This window comes from Microtus pennsylvanicus, chromosome 8, assembly GCF_037038515.1.
Source record: "Microtus pennsylvanicus isolate mMicPen1 chromosome 8, mMicPen1.hap1, whole genome shotgun sequence".
Classification (NCBI taxonomy): Eukaryota; Metazoa; Chordata; class Mammalia; order Rodentia; family Cricetidae; genus Microtus; species Microtus pennsylvanicus.
The window spans coordinates 32,148,347-32,166,251 of NC_134586.1; the positions used below are offsets into that span (position 1 = coordinate 32,148,347).

The window sequence follows — 17,905 nt, forward strand, 5'->3', positions numbered from 1 at the left end:
TTCTCTATTGATGATGTTCCCTTCTATCCCTTTTCCCAATCTCTCAATATTTTTCTGCTTAACTCAATATGGCAATAATTTATTTACTTGAAACTATGTGCAGTCATTGTGTTGTATGGTAAGGTTATAAAAACTAATAAAATGCTAAGCCTATGCTCAAAAGAACTCAATCTATCCTTAGTGATCAGGGAAATGCAAATCAAAACAACTTTGAGATACCATCTTACACCTGTCAGAATGGCTAAAATCAAAAACACCAATGATAGCCTATGCTGGAGAGGATATAGAATAAGGGGAACACTCATCCACTGCTGGTGGGAATGCAAACTTGTGCAACCACTTCGGAAATCAGGAAGTTGGGAATCAACCTACCTCAGGATCCAGCAATACCACTCTTGGGAATATACCCAATCATACTACAAAAGCATTTGTTCAACTATGTTCATAGCAGCATTATTTGTAATAGCCAGAAACTGGAAACAACCTAGATGCCCCTCTATGGAAGAATGGACAAAGAAAGTGTGGAATATATACACATTAGAGTACTACTCAGCAGTAAAAAACAATGACATCTTGAATGCATGCAAATGGATGGAAATAGAAAACACTATCCTGAGTGAGATAACCCAGACCCAAAAAGATGAATATGGTATGTACTCACTCATTAGTGGACTCTAGCCACAAACAAAGGACACTGAGCCTATAGTTCACAAGTCTAGAGAAGCCAAATAACAAGGTGAACCCAAAGGAAAACATATATAGATTCTCCTGGAAATTGGAAGCAAACAAGATTGCCGGGCAAAAGTTGGGAGCATGTGAGTGGAGGTGGGGATGGGGAAGGGGAGAGGGGGAGAGAGAAGGAAGAAGGTAAAGACTGGGGAGAGCTTGTGGGAGTGGGAGGGTAGAGATGGAGAAAGGGCGGATATAGAAGCAAGGAAGAAGGTATCTACATTAAGGGAGCCATTCTAGGGAAGAGACTTGGCTCTAGAGGGGATCCCAGGCATCCATGGGTATGTCCCCAGCTAGGTCTTTGGGCAGCAGAGGAGAGGGCGCCTGAACTGGCCTTGCCCCACTATCACACTGATGATTATCTCGAATATCTACATAGAATCTTTGTCCGGCGATAGATGGAGATAGAGACAGAGACCCTCATCAGAGCAACAGACTGAGCTCCCAAGGTCCAGTTAAAGAGCAGGAGGAGGGAGATGAGCAAGGAAGTCAGGACCATGAAGGGTTGGTCCACCCACTGACACAGCATGCCTGATCTAATGGGAGCTCACCAAATCCAGCTGGACTGGGACTGAACAAGCATGTGATCAAACCGTACTCTCTGAATATGGCTGCCAATGGGGGCAGACTGAGAAGCCATCAATAATAGCACTGGGACCTGTTTCTACTGCATGAGCTGGCTTTTGGGGACCCTAGTCCATTTGGATGCAACCTTCCTAGGCCTGGATGGAGGGGGGAGGGCCTTGGACTTCCCACAGGGCAAGATACCATGACCTCTCTTTAGGAGGGAGGGGGAGGGAGGAGGGTGAGTGGAGGAGTGGGAGGGGAATGGGAGGAGGGGAGGAAGTGTAAATTTTTGAATGGAAAAAAAAAGAACTCAATCTATAAGTTGAGGCAAACAAGCAGATCATTATGTTGTATCTAGAGATAAAGATACGCACAGACTTGGGTCAGCCAGATAACTCAGCATGTTGCACAATAGATTATTTGTTTAACTATGTAAAGATATGCTGCATTTGTTTGCGCTATAGAATAATAGCTTAACTGTGTAAAGATTGTTGCATTCGTTTGTGTTGCAGAATGACTGTTTGACTGGGTAAAGATGTGTTGCATTTGTCATGCTGTATTTGTTTAACTATGTAAAGGTGTGTTGCTGTTTTACCTTGCCTACCTGATTGCTTTAATAAAAAGTTGAATGGCCAATAGCTAGGCAGAGGAGGGATAGATGAGGCTGGTGTGGGCAGGGGAGCCAGACAATCATCTGGAGGTCACATAGTCAGGGACAAGACAGACCAATATGGAGAAAGCAGGAAAGCAGGATGAACAGTATGTAGATGAAGTACAAGCCTTGGGGCAATACATAAATTAATAGAAATAACTTAAGTTTTTTTTTAAAGGCTATCTAGAAATAAGCCTAAGCTAAGGTCAACATTCATAATTAATAGTAAGTCTCCATGTCATGATTTGGGGGCTGGGGATTCAAGAAAGTCTGCTACATTTGGCACCCAACATAGGACTGAATTTCCACATAGGATCTGAAAAAGCTGAAAAGCAAAAAGCAACAAAACAACAAAAATAAACATGGCTCCTTCAAGATGCACTGCTGTGCAGGAGAACACTTGAGCAGCTGGCACACAGCTAAGTAAAAGTGCCTGTCACAGCATGGGCACCAAATTCCTAAAGCTGGGGCAGTTAAATGAAGCTTCTGATTAAACACAGCTCTTGGCCAGGCCTGAGAGGCATAAAGCTCTGTTCTCATGGACCTGAGCAGGGCAAAGTCACCCACCAGCACAAAGCTGCACAGTTAGTTGAAGGTTTGGCTCAGGCAGGTAGAGAACTCTACAGGTACATAGTAAAGCAGGTTCAGACTGAGAAAACCTCTAAACAGGCTACAGTGTGTTTACAAATATGCATAAGTGATTAAGAAAGAAAAAATGGGTATAGACAATCATAGGGGAAAATCGTTTAAAAATAATTAAGTAAAGGCTTTAAAGACAGAGTTAAGTAATATAAAAAGAATAAGCCACATAATGCTGGGAAATACACAGGGAGTCTGGATTTGTATAATGCTTTGTTGACTTTGAGTTTTTTGAATACTGTCTAGTGAATGACAGCTGCTGAGAGACACAGGATTATAAAAGGAACTGCTGAATTAAACCAGCCTAGATACTTTAGGGATCGTAACTTGAGGAAGAGGTTATACTTTGGATTTGGTTATACTTTGGCTGTAGATTCCTTCAAGGTTAATAGAGACCAGATTTGATCAGGGGAGATCCCTTGAAAATCTCAACTACAGACATAAAGAAATAAACCTAAGAGAAAAAATAAAAGACAGGCAATGTATAACAACAAATATTACAACTAGTTTCACAGGACTTGATCATTATTTCAATTTTTTTCAGGTCCCCTAAAAATGCTGTCACTCCTAGACTACAGAAAGCAGTCTAGAGAACACTATGCCCACATTCCCAAGAGGTTGGGGTGGGTGGTTTTTTTTGGTCATTTGGTGGGCTATGGATGTTTGTCATCATTTAAGGGGGATATAGGAATATACGTTAAAAGGTAACTATTAACCTCAAATATTTTACATTGGAATGGATTTTGGTATACTGATACAAATTTAAAGTTATTTTTGTTATAATGTATTATATTTCAACACTTTGGGGGGTATTGTGCAGCTCATTTAAAATGTGATGTATAATTAAGAAACGCAGGTTGGTAGTAAGTCATTTATAATAATCAAACTTGTAGTCTTATTAGATATGTTTTCAAGGTTAAGCAGATATATTTTAGATAGATAAGTGATCTTCAAGTGCTTCAGGGATCTACAGAATATGGCATTTAAGATATTTAACAACCTAAGGCCTTTCATGACAGTGAGACATGTCTGCTCCTGACAGTACAATACTTCATAAAAAGATAAGGAGATCAAAGAACCTCCATAGGAAGTTTGCTTTCATTGGGGTAAAGCTGGACATTTGGTGAAGAAACTATCCTTGCCTCAACTGTTGACAGTATACCATCCAAACTGGACATGCAGGACACCAAGGAAAATGACTGCCAAACTTTACCAAGATAAGGTGAGACAGCCCATCAAAAATCCTACTTCATAGAAAATCCTGCCAGATATTCCATGCCTATTACCAAAAGATGGATGTCCCAATGTTGAAGAGAAATCTTGGGTGGCTTCCCAGGCATCCCGATGTCTCTGTTATTTCTATAGTTTGGAAGTGACTTGCACTGCACTTCCTGTTTACTTAGGTAATATTATATCATTCTGGGATCTTTGGTGGAGTTGAAGATTATTATAGTTATAGTTTTAATTAATTATGATAGAAGGTAAATTAGATACAAAACTTTAGACTTACCAAGGTATGACAAATAATTGTATATTTTTTCTGAATTTGCCAAATACAAATGGACTGGAGATTATAAATGTAATTCTTACTTGATAATTATTCTAATTGTATTAGTTTTGCCAGGTTAAAGTTAAAAACCTTTCCTTTTTATTTAGATAAAATGGGGGAACGTTGTTGAATAGAATATTTGTTTAATATGTAAACATGTGTTGCATTTGTTTGTGTTGCATAATAATTGCTTAACTATGTGAAGTTATGTTGAATTTTAGGCTTCACTTATTTAACTATGTAAAGATTGGTTGCTTTTATTTATGTTGCACTTGTTTAACTATGTGAAGATGTGTTACTTTTATTTATGCTGCATTTGTATAACTATATAAAGATGTGTTACTGTTTTAACTTGCCTGTCTAAGGCACCTGATTGATTTAATAAAAAGCTGAATGGCCAATAACTAGGCAGAAGAGAGAGGTGTGGTTGGTGGGCACAGAGAAAAGGGAAGCCAGCCAGCCAGCTGGAGGCTAAGCAGCTGGGGACAAGACAGACAGACAGACGTGGAGGAAGCAGGAAAGCAGAATGGACAGTGCACAAGTAAGGTAAATGAGCCGTGGGGCAGCACATAGATTAATAGAAATGAGTTAAGTTTTAACAAACTAGCTATAAACAAGCCTAAATTAAAGCCAAGAATTCAGAATTAATAAGTCTCTATGTCATGATTTGGGGACTAGTGGTCCAAGAAAGCCCACTCCAAAGGTATTTGCCATAAATTCTGACAACCTGAATTTGATTCTTAGAAGGGAAGAACCAACTCTAGCAGTTGTCCTCTTGTGGGAACTTCTTCAGCCGATAGCCAGTAAGATACTGGCCCACTATGGGTGTGGTCTCACATACTATAAATGCAGACAAAAAAGTGTGTGCTAGTCTCTTGGCTGCTGGATTCAGTTTCAGTTCCCAGCACATGCAGAGAACTGAGGATTGCTACTATTTCTGTGAGTTTACCCCCTAATAAATAAACCTTTGTTACACTCCTTCTGGGCTATCTTAGAACTCTTTTGTATGTCAACAAATTGGTGCCCATCAGGTGAGGCATGGATCTACACAAGACCTAAAAAAAAAAAAAAAAGAGGGCTTCTAGACCCACAACAATGGGAGCCAAGTTCGGCTTCTTGGTAGTCACATTTTGTTCTTCAGATTGGCTCTGTTTGCTAGCTGCAAGCAGCAGCGTAGCATCTTAAAAAGTCAGCATCATGGATCATGCTGGCTGGCTCTTTCATGAGGTCATGTTATGGAGCATTTAAACGTGGTTTGTGAGCAGAGTCCTACAAGTTACTTAATGGTGACACAGACCCACTGCATCCCTGGAGCTGGGGTGGTGAGCATGGCTCGCAGAGCTGGTATGAACATACCTCTGCCATGTTGGCCTGGGTAGAACCAAAAGGCAAAGCAGCCTTAGTCCCAGCCATGCTGCTTAGCATTTTAAGAGGCGCTCTTGGTCAGAAAATGATTGCAGATAGTCAATAAAGACAGATTCAGACACAAAAGACATTTAAATCACAGTGTGTTTTTAAAATGTACATAGGCTTGGGAAAGAGAAGAAGACTATATACGGTTATAAAAAAATAAATAGCTTTAAAAATAAAACAAAGTCTTTAAAGAGACAGAAAAAGTAAAAAGAGTACAGACAATCATAGATTAAAGGAGTAAAGAAAAATAAACCACATAAAGATAGAATATACACAGAGAGTCTGGATTATGTATATTATTCTGTTTTCTTTGAATTTTTTTTGACAGCAGAGAGACAATTGATTCTGGGGGCTGCTAAGTTAAACCAACACATATATTTTAAAGGTATCTTTACTTCAAAAGTTGGGTCTAATGATATGTTGCTTTGGAAAAGAGGTTCTGCTTTTATTTCCACAGAAGATAAAAACATGTGGATTCCTTCCAGGCTAATGTGGTTTAATGGAACAAAAACCCCTGAAAGACCTCCATGAACCCTTAAAAATACTTCACGCAACAAACAGCAGGAAGCAGTTTGGAAAAAACTAAGCCAAAATTCCCAAAATGATTGTTTATAAAGATTTGTTTTCACTTTAAAAGGGGTTGATTATAAGTAATTAATGGTCATAGTCAATTTCTAAATAAATAAATAAGGGGGTATATGATATATAGAGATGAATACTTTACATTGGTGTAAACTTTGGTCTATTAATACAACTTTAAGGTCAATTTGCTACACTGTGTATATGTATTTCTGCCCTTGTTTAAGGTATTGTGTTTGTGCCACTCATTTAAAAATGTAATGTATAGTTAAAAATACAGATTAATAGATAGTCATCTGTAATAATCAAACATTGTATTATGGCCATGTTAGTTAGGTTTTCTAGATGTACAGATATATATATTTCAGAAAAATCTTCGGACACTTCAAAGAACAGTAGAATATGGCATTTAAATAACTTAGGATTCTATTGACATGAGACACGATGATTGCTCCTGGCAGCAATGATCTATTCCTAAGAGAATGTGAGAATGTTGAGGACCAAAAACACTCCACTTGGAGCTTGTTTTCTTCTTGACAAAACTGGCCTTTGGACAAAGAACTGTCCCTTCCTCAACCACTGACAAAATGCATGGTGTCCAGACTGGACAAGTAGGACACAAGCAAGACTGCCAAACCTTGCCAAGACAGGATAAGATAGTTTTTCATATTTTCCTGCCTCTGAAAATGGCCTGTCAGTTACTCTAGGCCTCAGCCAAAGTTGGTTGCCCCAACATTGCAAATGAGACCTTGGGTGATTGCCCAGGTATCCAGTTGTCTCTGTCATTTCTTGTACCTTTTGGAAGTTTCTTGATTGTACTTCCTGTTTATTCAAGTAATATCATTTCCCTTTTCAGGTCTTTGATGGGGTTAAAGACTAGATAGTCATAGTTACTTTCCTCTCATGACTTAGCCAAGCCATTTTTAATATAAGACACAGACTCTTTAGGATAGGATAACTATGTTTTTTGTTTGATGTTGTTCATGCTGCTTTTAATTCTAATTTTTATGTATTTTTGCCGCTACTTTTCCCTGGACAATACTTGATATTTGTTCTTATTGTATATAGTTTCATATTAGGCTTAGAACTCTCTTATTTAGACGAAAGGGAAAAGTGCCGTGGGAACTCCTTCAACCAATAGCCAGTAAGATACTGGCCCACTTTGGGTGTGGTCTCATGTACTATAAATGCAGATGAAAAAGTGTGTGCAGATCTCTTGGCTGCTGGATTCGGCTCCAGGTCTGTAACACGAGGGGCTGCTTGTTGGGATTTCTGTCCTGCCCAGTTCCCACAGCCATTTAGCCCTAAAGAAAATCACACAGAGGTCTCCAGAAGATTAAAAACTGATTGTCCCATTAGCTCAGGCTTCTTATTAGTTCTTGTAGCTTATATTAACCCATTATTCTTATCTATGTTAGCAACGTGGCTCAGTACCTTTTTCAATGGGGTAGGACACATCCTGCTTCTTCAGTGATCTGGGCAGGACTGCAAGGAAATAGGCTTCCTCCTTCCCAGCATTCTATTCTCCTCACCCCACCTCTACTTCCTGTCTGGTTGACCCGCCTATACTTCCTGCCTGGCCAATCAGTGTTTATTTAAAACATGATTGACAGAATACAGACAATTCTCCCGCACCACAGGTCCTAGAACATGCAGAGGACTGCAGATCACTACTATTTTTGTGAGTTTATCCCCAGATAAATAAACCTTTGTTATACTCCATTCTGGGCTATTTTGGAACTCTTCTGTATGCCAACATCCTCTGACCTCTACAAGTAGACTATGGCATACATACACTCTAAATAAATAAAATGTGAAAGGAGAGAGAGAGATCCATAGGCTTGAAAGAAGATATGAAGATGTCCAACACCCAACAGTCTAAGTAATCAGAAAAGAGTGTTTAGAAAAGCAGATATTGTCTCAATCTCAGAAGAGAAATGTGAATTTGGTCAAGAGACAAAATGAAAAAAAGAACAAAGGCCATTACAACAGGAGTTAGCAGATAAGAAAAAATAAGAAGCAATGCCACAATCTCTGTACTGATGTGCAAACATTTTAGAATTACTAGAAAATGAAGTTTGGAAATGGTTAGGAGGAGGATGGGGAAAAAAGAGGTCAAATCACAGGAAGACTATGAACTTTACCTACAGGATATAAGAAGCTACTGAAAGCTTTAAGCAAAAGACTAAAAATGTCAAGTTTACATTCAAATAGTTCTTCAAGTTATTAAGTAGAAATTCTGAAGGGACTTGCCAAAGTTCTAGGTGAAATTTAAGGAGGCCATGAAATAAATAATCATTGTTGTAATGGTTTGAATGACAAAGGTTCTCATAAGCTCACATATTTGAATACTTGGCCCCTGTTGGTGGAACTCTTTGAGAAGGATTAAGAGATGTAGCCTTGCTGAAGGAAGCAGGCTTTGAGGCTTCAAAAGACCTGCACCATTCTAGTATGTCTTTCTGCCTCCTGCTTGTGGATCAAGATATAAGTGGATGTAGTAGTGCACAACTTTAATGCCAGTACTTAGGAGGCAGAAGCAGGAAGATCTCTGTGAGTTGAAGCTTAACTTTGTCTACATAGTGAGTTCTGAGACAGTCAGGACTATATAGGGAGACCCTGTCTCAAAACAAACAACAACAATAAAGATATGAGCTCTCAGCTGTTCCTGCCATCATGTCTTTGCTCCACCATCATAGACTTTAACACTCTGAAACAAACTCTTTTGTAAGTTGCCCTTATCATGGTGTTTAAAACAGCAATAGAAAAGAAACTAAGACATTGTGCATCTCTAAGTGAAACAGAATATAAGAACTGAGATAGGAAAAAAGAGAAATGCAATATTGGATCAAATGACCTTGAGCTGCCTTTAGCCACCTAGATGGAAATGTTCAGCAGCCCACAGAACCAACGAGGATTAGGACAAATTTCTGGTAAAAGGTTAAGGGGGGGGGAGTAGGAGGAGCAGATTACATTTAGGAAGTGACATCTTGAGAATAGATGGACCAGTGGTAAAAATGCCAGTGGAAAAACAAAGTGACCAGAAAATAGTCCCCCAAGGAACAACTCCATGTAATGAAAAAAGCAAAGAAACTTCAGGAAGACAACAAAGAATGCAGTGTTTGGGGGCTAAGGGACTGCTGAAAGGAAGATAAACACTGTCAAACATCAATGAATGACACTCTTAGGTTTTAGCAGTTCGGTACCTGAGCAAGAACAAATGTCAGTATTACAGAGAAAGCAGACACCTAGGATCTGTGAAGAATGACTAAGGAATTAAAAGCAAGAGAGTCTTGCTTCCGAAAGAGTTGATTAAGAGGGCAAAGAGTGCTTTTTTTTCTTGCTTCTTTACAACAAATAAAAGAAGTAATCAATAGAAAATGAGAGTATGAACAGGGTAGGGGGAAAAAGAGAAAGAGATCTACAGCAAGGGAATAGTACCTTTTAAATAAGAAGTACTTTCATTCCCTGAGAATAGAATGAGGAAAATAAATATTAAGAAAGACACAAACCAAGAACATTCCAAACAAAGGTAAATGAGTAATAATATCATAGAACCCGTCAAGTCCTGCACAAGTGCAAGGAGAAGGTGATCCACAGAACCATAGAAGTGACCAAGAGAGCACCAAAAGGGGTCTGAAAAGATGCTGCAGCCGGGTTATAAAACAAGAGAGTAAGCAGGATAAGCAGTGTGCTAGAGAACAACATTGAGAAGGGGTAAATCAAAAGATCTGAGGATGCTTTTATTTGTTCTGCTCATAAATACTTGGAATGCAATACAAACAACGGACTGGTTAAGGGAAAGAATTAAGCAACTACGTGGGAAGAACAAAGGAATACAATGCAACCCACTGTGCACATGTAGAAGACCTCACTTACAGTATTTATAGAGATTCACACATGGTGGGAGGCTGTGAACAGATGGGGATAGAGACAGAGAATCCTCCACCCTGAGACCACTCTGTTTAAACATGTCCTCACTCCACACAGTAGGTATGATCTGAAAAGTCCGGTGTATACCACCTTTTGTAAATACAGTAATATCAAAACCAATGAAATGAATTTTTTTATTACTAAAATGTGTTAATGAAAAAAAAATATCTTTATATATGAAAAATATTTAAATTGGGTGTGATAGTTCTTATCTGTTATTCTAGAACTCAGGAGCCTGAGGCAAGAGGATTGCTGTAAGCTCCAGGCCAGCCCAAGAAACGGAGTGGAAGCTCCATCTCAAACACAAAACAAACTTGCAATGGAAATTTGGGTAATTGTGCATCACGTCTAGTTCAGATCTCAACTCTTCAGTGTAAGCTAGCTCATCTTGGGCAAACAGCTATTCTTCTGAGTCTGTTGACCTGTTAAACAGATATTCTACCTACTGCTCAGGATCTGTAAAGATACGATGGGAAAGGAAAATGGATGTGTTGAGAAAACGGTGAAGCACAGAACACATGACAGGAATCAAGAAATAAATTCTGTTCCACAACAATATAACATGTATACAAAAAGTCTGTGGTCTATTGGTGGAGGGAGTAAGAATTTAGCCAGAAAGTCTGATCCTTAAAGAGGAAGCACACCAACAATGTTAGAGGGTTAGCTCTTTTTCTCCTAGGAAACCATGTGATCGGGAAACTGTAAGGAGATGCTAAATATAGAGTACTCAAAAGTGTGCTTTTTCATTCAAAGAAATGCTTAACCATTTATTGACAAAGATTTACAGGTATTATCAACACAGAAAAGTTATAAAGCTAAAGTCTGAGAAAAAATAAGTAAAAACTATACCATAGGTATGCTATAGCAATGGAAAGGATCTTATATAATGTGTGTTACAATTCTCATAGTTGACAGATTTTAAAAAATCAAAGTCCAAAGATGCAAAGTGTTACCTAAGAATGCATGGTGTACATTTTATGTAGTACTTCCTCACAGTATCTTCATCCCAATAACCTAGCTCTGGGCTGCCACAGCACCTCACGCATACTAATTATCATATTAACTTGTTTTGATGCTGTCCTTCCTCATGGGCTGAAAGATCCCAATAGACATGTGTACCCAATTCATCCTATATTCCCAGCACTTGGTTTGTGTTACATACTCAACTGCAATGAACCATATTCCAGTTAAAACTGTTTTGTGCATTTGAGAGAAAAGTATACACTTCTGGAAATCTTCCTGTTTAGCAAGGTATTTTAGCAAAATACTTTAAAAGGCTAATGCTGCTATAGAATTGAATTTGAGTACAGAAAGTTAGCAACTAATCTTGGATAGACAAAAAATAGGAAGCTAGGAAAGGGTTCCTGAAAAGAGGGACATCATTATAGTACAGATCCTAAGAATATTAACAGAGTTTTGGATTTTTATGACTAGGTCTTCAAGAGTATCTTTCAATAACTTTAGAATGACCTATGCTGAAATATCAATAATCCGCTAACAGTATGATTTCTGCCCTGGCTATTATGTTATTTGTTCAAGAGCTCGTAACAACTCCTCAATGACTTTTGAATAGAACGAGATAAAGGATGCTGGAGAGATGGTTCAGCTGTTAAGAGCACTTCCTGTTGTTGCAGGGAGGGGACCCAAGGTCAGTTCCCTGCACCAACATCAGGTAGCTCACAAAAGCCTTAACTCCAGGTTCAAAAAATCTGATGCCCTCTTCTGTCCTCCTTGGGGACATGCATACATACATACATGTGTATATATATATATATATATATATATATATATATATATATACATATATAAATAAATATAAAAATTAAACTCAAAAAATTGAAGTAGATACAAAAATATTTCTCAGGGAAGATGAGATAGCTCAACAGGTTAAGACACTTGCCTGACAACCTGAGTCTAATCCCCAGGGTACGTACACATGGTAGAAGGTGAGAACTGACTCCCACAATTTGTTCTCTGGCCTTTCAATGTGTGACATAGCACGTACACAATCTCCCTCTCTTCCTCCCTCCCTCTTTCTCTCTCTCACACACAATAAATAAATGCAAAGAATAAGTATTTTTAAGAAAAGAGTCTAAATTGGAAGATCTTCTTAAAAGAAAAGGGGTCTGCAAGATGACTTCTATTCCCCATTTCGTTGCTGACTTCTTTTTTAAGGAGGCCAGGAGAGGGGGCTGGATCCCCTGAAGTTGGGGTGAGAGCTGGTTGTGAACCACCTGATGTACGTGCTGGGATCAGCACTCTAGTCTTCTGTAAGAGCAGCAGGTGCTCTTAACTGCTGAGCCGTCTCTCCAGCCCTTTCTCTGACCTTCAACAGATTGTTTCATTTCTCTAGGATAAATGATTAGTTTCCTCAAGTTTAAGTGCTATAATTATAAGATCAAAAGCCTCTACCAATAGTTGAGAGAACCGACAAGAAAAATGAAAGAATAAGAAAGGTCAGAGGCTGAAATTCCTGAGGTCCTGGTTATGTCAGTTACTAGCCTAATAACCTTCAGGAAGTCACTTACCTTCTGCAAACCAGAATTTCCGCATTCACAGTTATCCCAGGTGACCATAGTTTAGCCATAATATCCCAGAAGTTTAAAGTGTAAAGTATTGTTGCTATAAACAATGACATTTATGGAAACTTTATGCTCCTACTAATTAGGAATAGGAAACATAGTATCTGTCAGAAATAAACCCTAAGCCTCCTTTGACTTCCTCCCCTCCCAAGTTCCAGTTCAATATTTCCCTAGAGCCACTCACAAACACGGATCCAAACAGACTTCACACCTTTCATTCCCCTATTCTCACTAAAATGCTCAAAGCCAGCTCGTAAAAATGGAGCGTCTGTATTGCACACTAGTCCAGGCTCTCCGTGGCCTCCTTTTTTGGCACTGTTTTTACTTTGTTAATGAACTAAGCCAAACCTGCTTCTCTCAAGCCCCGTTGCTTTGGTGCCCAGTTCAAGTCCTTCCATTCTTCCTTCCATTCCCACTATCGTCTGTGTGTCCCTTCTTCCTTTCTGCCTTTACATGGGGTCTCACTGGCTGGAACTCAATACAATCATCTCGCCTCAGCCTCTTGCGTGCTGAGACGACAGGTGTGAGCCACAGCCCAGCTCCACCTTCCATTCTTTGAACTCACAGTGATCACAAAGAGCAGATGAGAGTCACAGATCTCAGTGTAACAGCTCGTATGTAGTAATTGTCCAGTAAGTGACAGCAGTTGTCATGTGCCACACGGAAAGTACTAATCACGTATCACCTCGGTTCAGTGTGGCTCAAATTTGATTATGAGGATCTTTCCAAATGCAAAATACATTTCTGTGGGTGGAAAGCAGGACCTGAGATTCTGTTATTCAAAATGTTTCTCATTGGTACTAATGCTGTTGACCCAAGGACCATACTTTGAACACAAGATGCAGATTTCGGCAAACTTTTTTTTTTAAATGTATGTGTATCTAATCTGTTCTGCTTGATAGTAAGCTCTCAGAGGACAGAGATTATCATTTCTCTTAGTACCATATAAAGATGCTTACTAAACATCTGTTAGCATCATATCCGTGGTGATCATCATATTCTAGAAGATCAAGAACGCCTGTGTAATGCTGATTTTCATGTTAAATGCTGAAGTGTGCCAGTATGAAAGCTTACTTGACTACTGGAGTCACAGTTGCGTGCTTGTGCAGAGACAAGGGGAACTCTGGTAGAAAACTTAACCTCCTCACCTGTGAGAATGTAATAGAAGAGGCAATGCTGTAGCAAACGGTCACCTGCTCTATGACAAAGCATAAAGATCATTAAGGTGCAATCTTAATTGCATTCCAAATTTAGCTACGAATCTTAAAAAAATAAAAGACATATTGGTGACAATACAAAAACCAGTAATTTAAATAGCATATCATTAGATCGAATTCATTTTTCAGAGGCACACTCATATTTTTCAACAAACTTTTAGCATGCAATTGATCTAAAGCTCTCAGGCTGTGTTGGAATTTCAAAGAAAAGAAAGAAACACCCTCCCAGTCAGAAGTCAGGGCTCAAAATTACACCGCCCACGATTACACTGACAAGAAATTCAAAGGAATCATCTGTATATTAATGATGATCTGAGAAGCTGCCTATTAAAGCCTTTCTTGTAAAGCTAAAATTATTTAGCTGCTTGCTAAAAACCTCTTTCTTAGTTCAAATGGGACCAATATTCTTAAGTTCTACTGGGATACTACATTCTTCCTACTCAAGGAATACATACATACGTACACATTTTGTATATATAATACCTGCTTACCCAAGTCTGTCTAGGTAGCCTAAACTGTGAGACGAATTATTTAAATTCGCCACTTGTGCTAAAAGCACCCCTGTAAGCTACTGTGTTTGTCATAAGCAGCCACCTGCTCCTGAATTCAAGGAGACCTTTTACTAAAACCACTAGTCAATATTTAACTGATATTAACACAATATTTGTGTTTTAAACAAATTTAGACAAGTCAGAGGATGACAAAATTCTAGGAATTGTTATTAACTACAGAAAACACAGATGCACAGAACTACCATCAAGTCCCAGACTCAAACTGGCCTCAAGAGTTCTAATAAATCAATGTTATTACTTCGGAGAAAAACACAAAGCAGTTGAGAGTCAGCCCACAGGAAAATGAATCCTATTACTTCCATCAGATGTCTAGTCCCTGGGGCAAAGTGGAGTCTCTGGTTTATACCAGGCACTCTTCCTAGAAAATAATCCTATCTAAGGAGAATTTCACATCTCAAACCTCTCATTTCTAACCAAACAGACTCGCAGTGAGCCTTGGCATACACTTACAAATATTGATCTACCTGTGTGTGGGTATCTAACTAGCAATTAGAACCAAGCAAACAGCTCCAGTGGGGTAAGGGACCAGTTCACAAGGATCAGATTCTTGCACAGAAAAATGAAACATCATGTCAGTCTCGTTCCTTCCTGTTTCCTAACGTTTGTTTATGATTCTTTTTTATGTGTTTGCCAATAACTACGATAATAGTGATTAGACCTCACCAATTCCTGAAACAGTCTTCACCAATAACTCTAGTTCCTTTGTTAATTGTTCCGTGTATCTGTGTCGCCCAAATGAGTGAGTTTTCCAAATGGCCCCCAACACTGTCTAAGCCCTAAAAGGAAGCGTACTGTTACTACTGATCATAGTAACATTCTAACAATGAAGAGATACAGTGGGGTGGCAGCAGTGAAGCAGAACAGTCCTGAAGTCAGTATGTCACTGATGCACTGCACCATCTGCAAGCTGCATGGCTGCAAGCTCACCACTTCTCTTCCCTAAGCCTCAGGTTTGCGCTGACAACCCAAGGCAATGTCACATTAAGAGTCCTTACTCAGCGTCTGACACACGGTGGGCGCTTAAATAGAGCTTAGTTACCTTCCCTTCCTCCTGAATAAACACTTGTTGATCTGAACTGAGAGTAATTCTTCCCGGAGACTGCCAGGGGCACTATTGTCACACTTTCCCCCATTACCCTCTTGGTGGTACCTTTGTCATTTCCTGAGAAAGGTGTTTTTTGACTCTGCTATCTTGAAAAATAACAGCCAACCACAGACATCACCCAAAGGAAAGGATTCCCGCATGATAACTGCAGCCAGCAGGACATACACCTCCAGGTCTACACCCTGCTTCCACCCGCTCACACCAGCACTCCCCCCTCCCACCCCCTACAGGTCCTTCAATGAAGGAATGGCAGACAGGAAAACAGTGAAGCAGCTAAAAGAGAAATAAACAGCTCCGGGGTCCCTGCGTTTTCTTCTTGGCAAGAGCCCTCAGGTTCAGGCACCAATCAATTTCAACCCCTAAGGAAAAACAAAACAAATAAAAACCCTTCCTCATATCTTAAAGAGAAAACACCTCAGATTTCTGGCCTTTTGGCGTCTCCAGACCCCACAGGTCAGCCCACCATCAGCTTCCCGCTGCATCAAAGGAACCTCTCCTAAGCTCTTAATTAATTAGTCTTCAGTGGACCTCATCCATGTGGTTCTCAACTGAACCTAGCACCTGCCCCAATCTTCCACACTCTAAGTTATAAAAACACCCTATATCTCTAGAAGGGAAGAGAAAAGCATTCTTCAAGTTTCCCCTTTGCTGCATTAAAGCTGATCATTTTATTTGTGCCCTTAACAATCTGTAATATTTTACTTAGGTCTTCATCAGTCAGCTGGGAAAAGCCACCATCATTTACACATACACACACACACACACACACACACACACACGCACACGCGCACGCACACACATGCGCACGCACGCATACACACACGGGGGGGGGGGAGAAAACAACATTTTAAAAAAACATACATCCCTTCCCTCTGCCGCACATAGACAATAATCTCATTATTTTTAAACAGATGTCAGTAGCACTCTGAGTTAGCACATCTGTGATCTAAACCACCATGATATGATGTCAATACAGGACACCAGCTTTCAAAGGTACAGGTTTAAAAAAAAATCACCATCACTCTATCAGCGTAAACACTAATATCCACTCTCAAATCACTCCAGGACTTGCAGACTAGAATCTTTTTGGTGGCCTTTATTTTAGTGGCCATCTGGGGCCATTTTCACCTTAGCTTGTATGTGTCTGAACTGTGAAGTCTGCCTCCCCATATAAGTATTTCTTTTTTAATTTATGTTTTGTTTTTGTTTTTTATTAGTTCTTTGAGGATGTTATACACCTCAACCTCCCTCCCCCAACTCTTCACTGATCCATTCCCCTTTCCCTCCCAACTTTGTGGTGTCCCCATTACCACCACCAAGGCCAATTTGTGCTGCCCAAATATTCTTGGCTGTGTGGCCTTCCCCCAGAGCGTGGTCGACTTATCACTATTTCTTAAGCCTCATAGGTGCTTAATGAAGTAGCTCGCTCTGCCACCAGCCCAGAGGCCACCGAGTCCTTCATCTCAGGTCCCCGGTCTCTGGGAGGTTAGTGCCTGTCTTCGCCCCTCCCACACATGGACACCTGCTCGTCCCGGGTGTTTTCCCGGGTGACCTCGAGCGTCCATCTTCACACCCTGCCCCCGGAGGACCCCGCAGGGGCCTACCAGTCAGTGTGCGGCTCGTCGACCACCAGCAGCACCTTGGCCTTCCTGGCAGCGGCGGGCGCGGGCGCGTCCACCAGGCCGGCGGAGGCGGCAGTCTGCTTCACGGCTTGCGACAGCGAGCTGAAGAAGCTGCTGCCCACCGACGGCGTCGGTGCGGGCTGCGGCGCGGGCTGCGGTGCGGGCTGCGGTGCAGGCGCCTGGGCGGGCGGTGGCCTGCGCTCGGGGCCGGGCGAGGCGGCAGAAGAGGCCGCCGATGCCGAAGCAGCACCGGGGCCAGGGGCGGGCGGGGGCTGCTGCGGCTCCGGGCGCTGAAGGTCAGTCATGTAGCCATTGGGCAGGTTGGCAATGAAGCTGCTGTCCGACAGCCGGCGCCTCAGGAAGTTCATCATTTGGCTTGAAGGGCTGAGGACGCTTGAGGCGGCGAGCCAGGCGGCGCGGGGAGGACGGTGCGGGGCGACCGGAGCTGGTCCGCGGCTCGCGAGCCCAGCAGACAGCCGGGGTGCCAGGCTGCAAACAAGCGAGCAGTGGGCGGCGCTGAGGGCGTGGCGACTTCTGTCCCCGCCCCTCGCCGCAGAGTCTGCTCCGCCCCCGCCTACGCGCGCGCGCGCAGCCTTCAAGCTCTAGCACAGGGAGAGGGGAGAGCCTGGCCTTCCGCCACCAGAGCGTGACTGTGTGGGAACCAGACGCCCACACCAAGTGGAGGGGAGGGAAGCCGAGAGTTCCTACCACCACCATCACCACCTTCGTGGTTTGGAGAGGAGAGTCGT

The 17,905-nt window shown here is 41.2% G+C and overlaps 1 protein-coding gene across 1 annotated transcript in view; it reads right to left on the bottom strand.

Moving 5' to 3' along the window:
• The window catches only part of Syn2 (synapsin II), a 155,698-nt gene extending 138,004 nt beyond the window's left edge, over positions 1-17,694 (bottom strand). Inside the window, exon 1 of the mRNA XM_075983116.1 lies at positions 17,139-17,694. Within this exon, the coding sequence (XP_075839231.1) occupies positions 17,139-17,527 (389 nt within the window). The 5' untranslated portion in view covers positions 17,528-17,694. The remainder of the gene's footprint in view (positions 1-17,138) is intronic.
• Between the last annotated feature and the right edge of the window lie 211 nt (positions 17,695-17,905).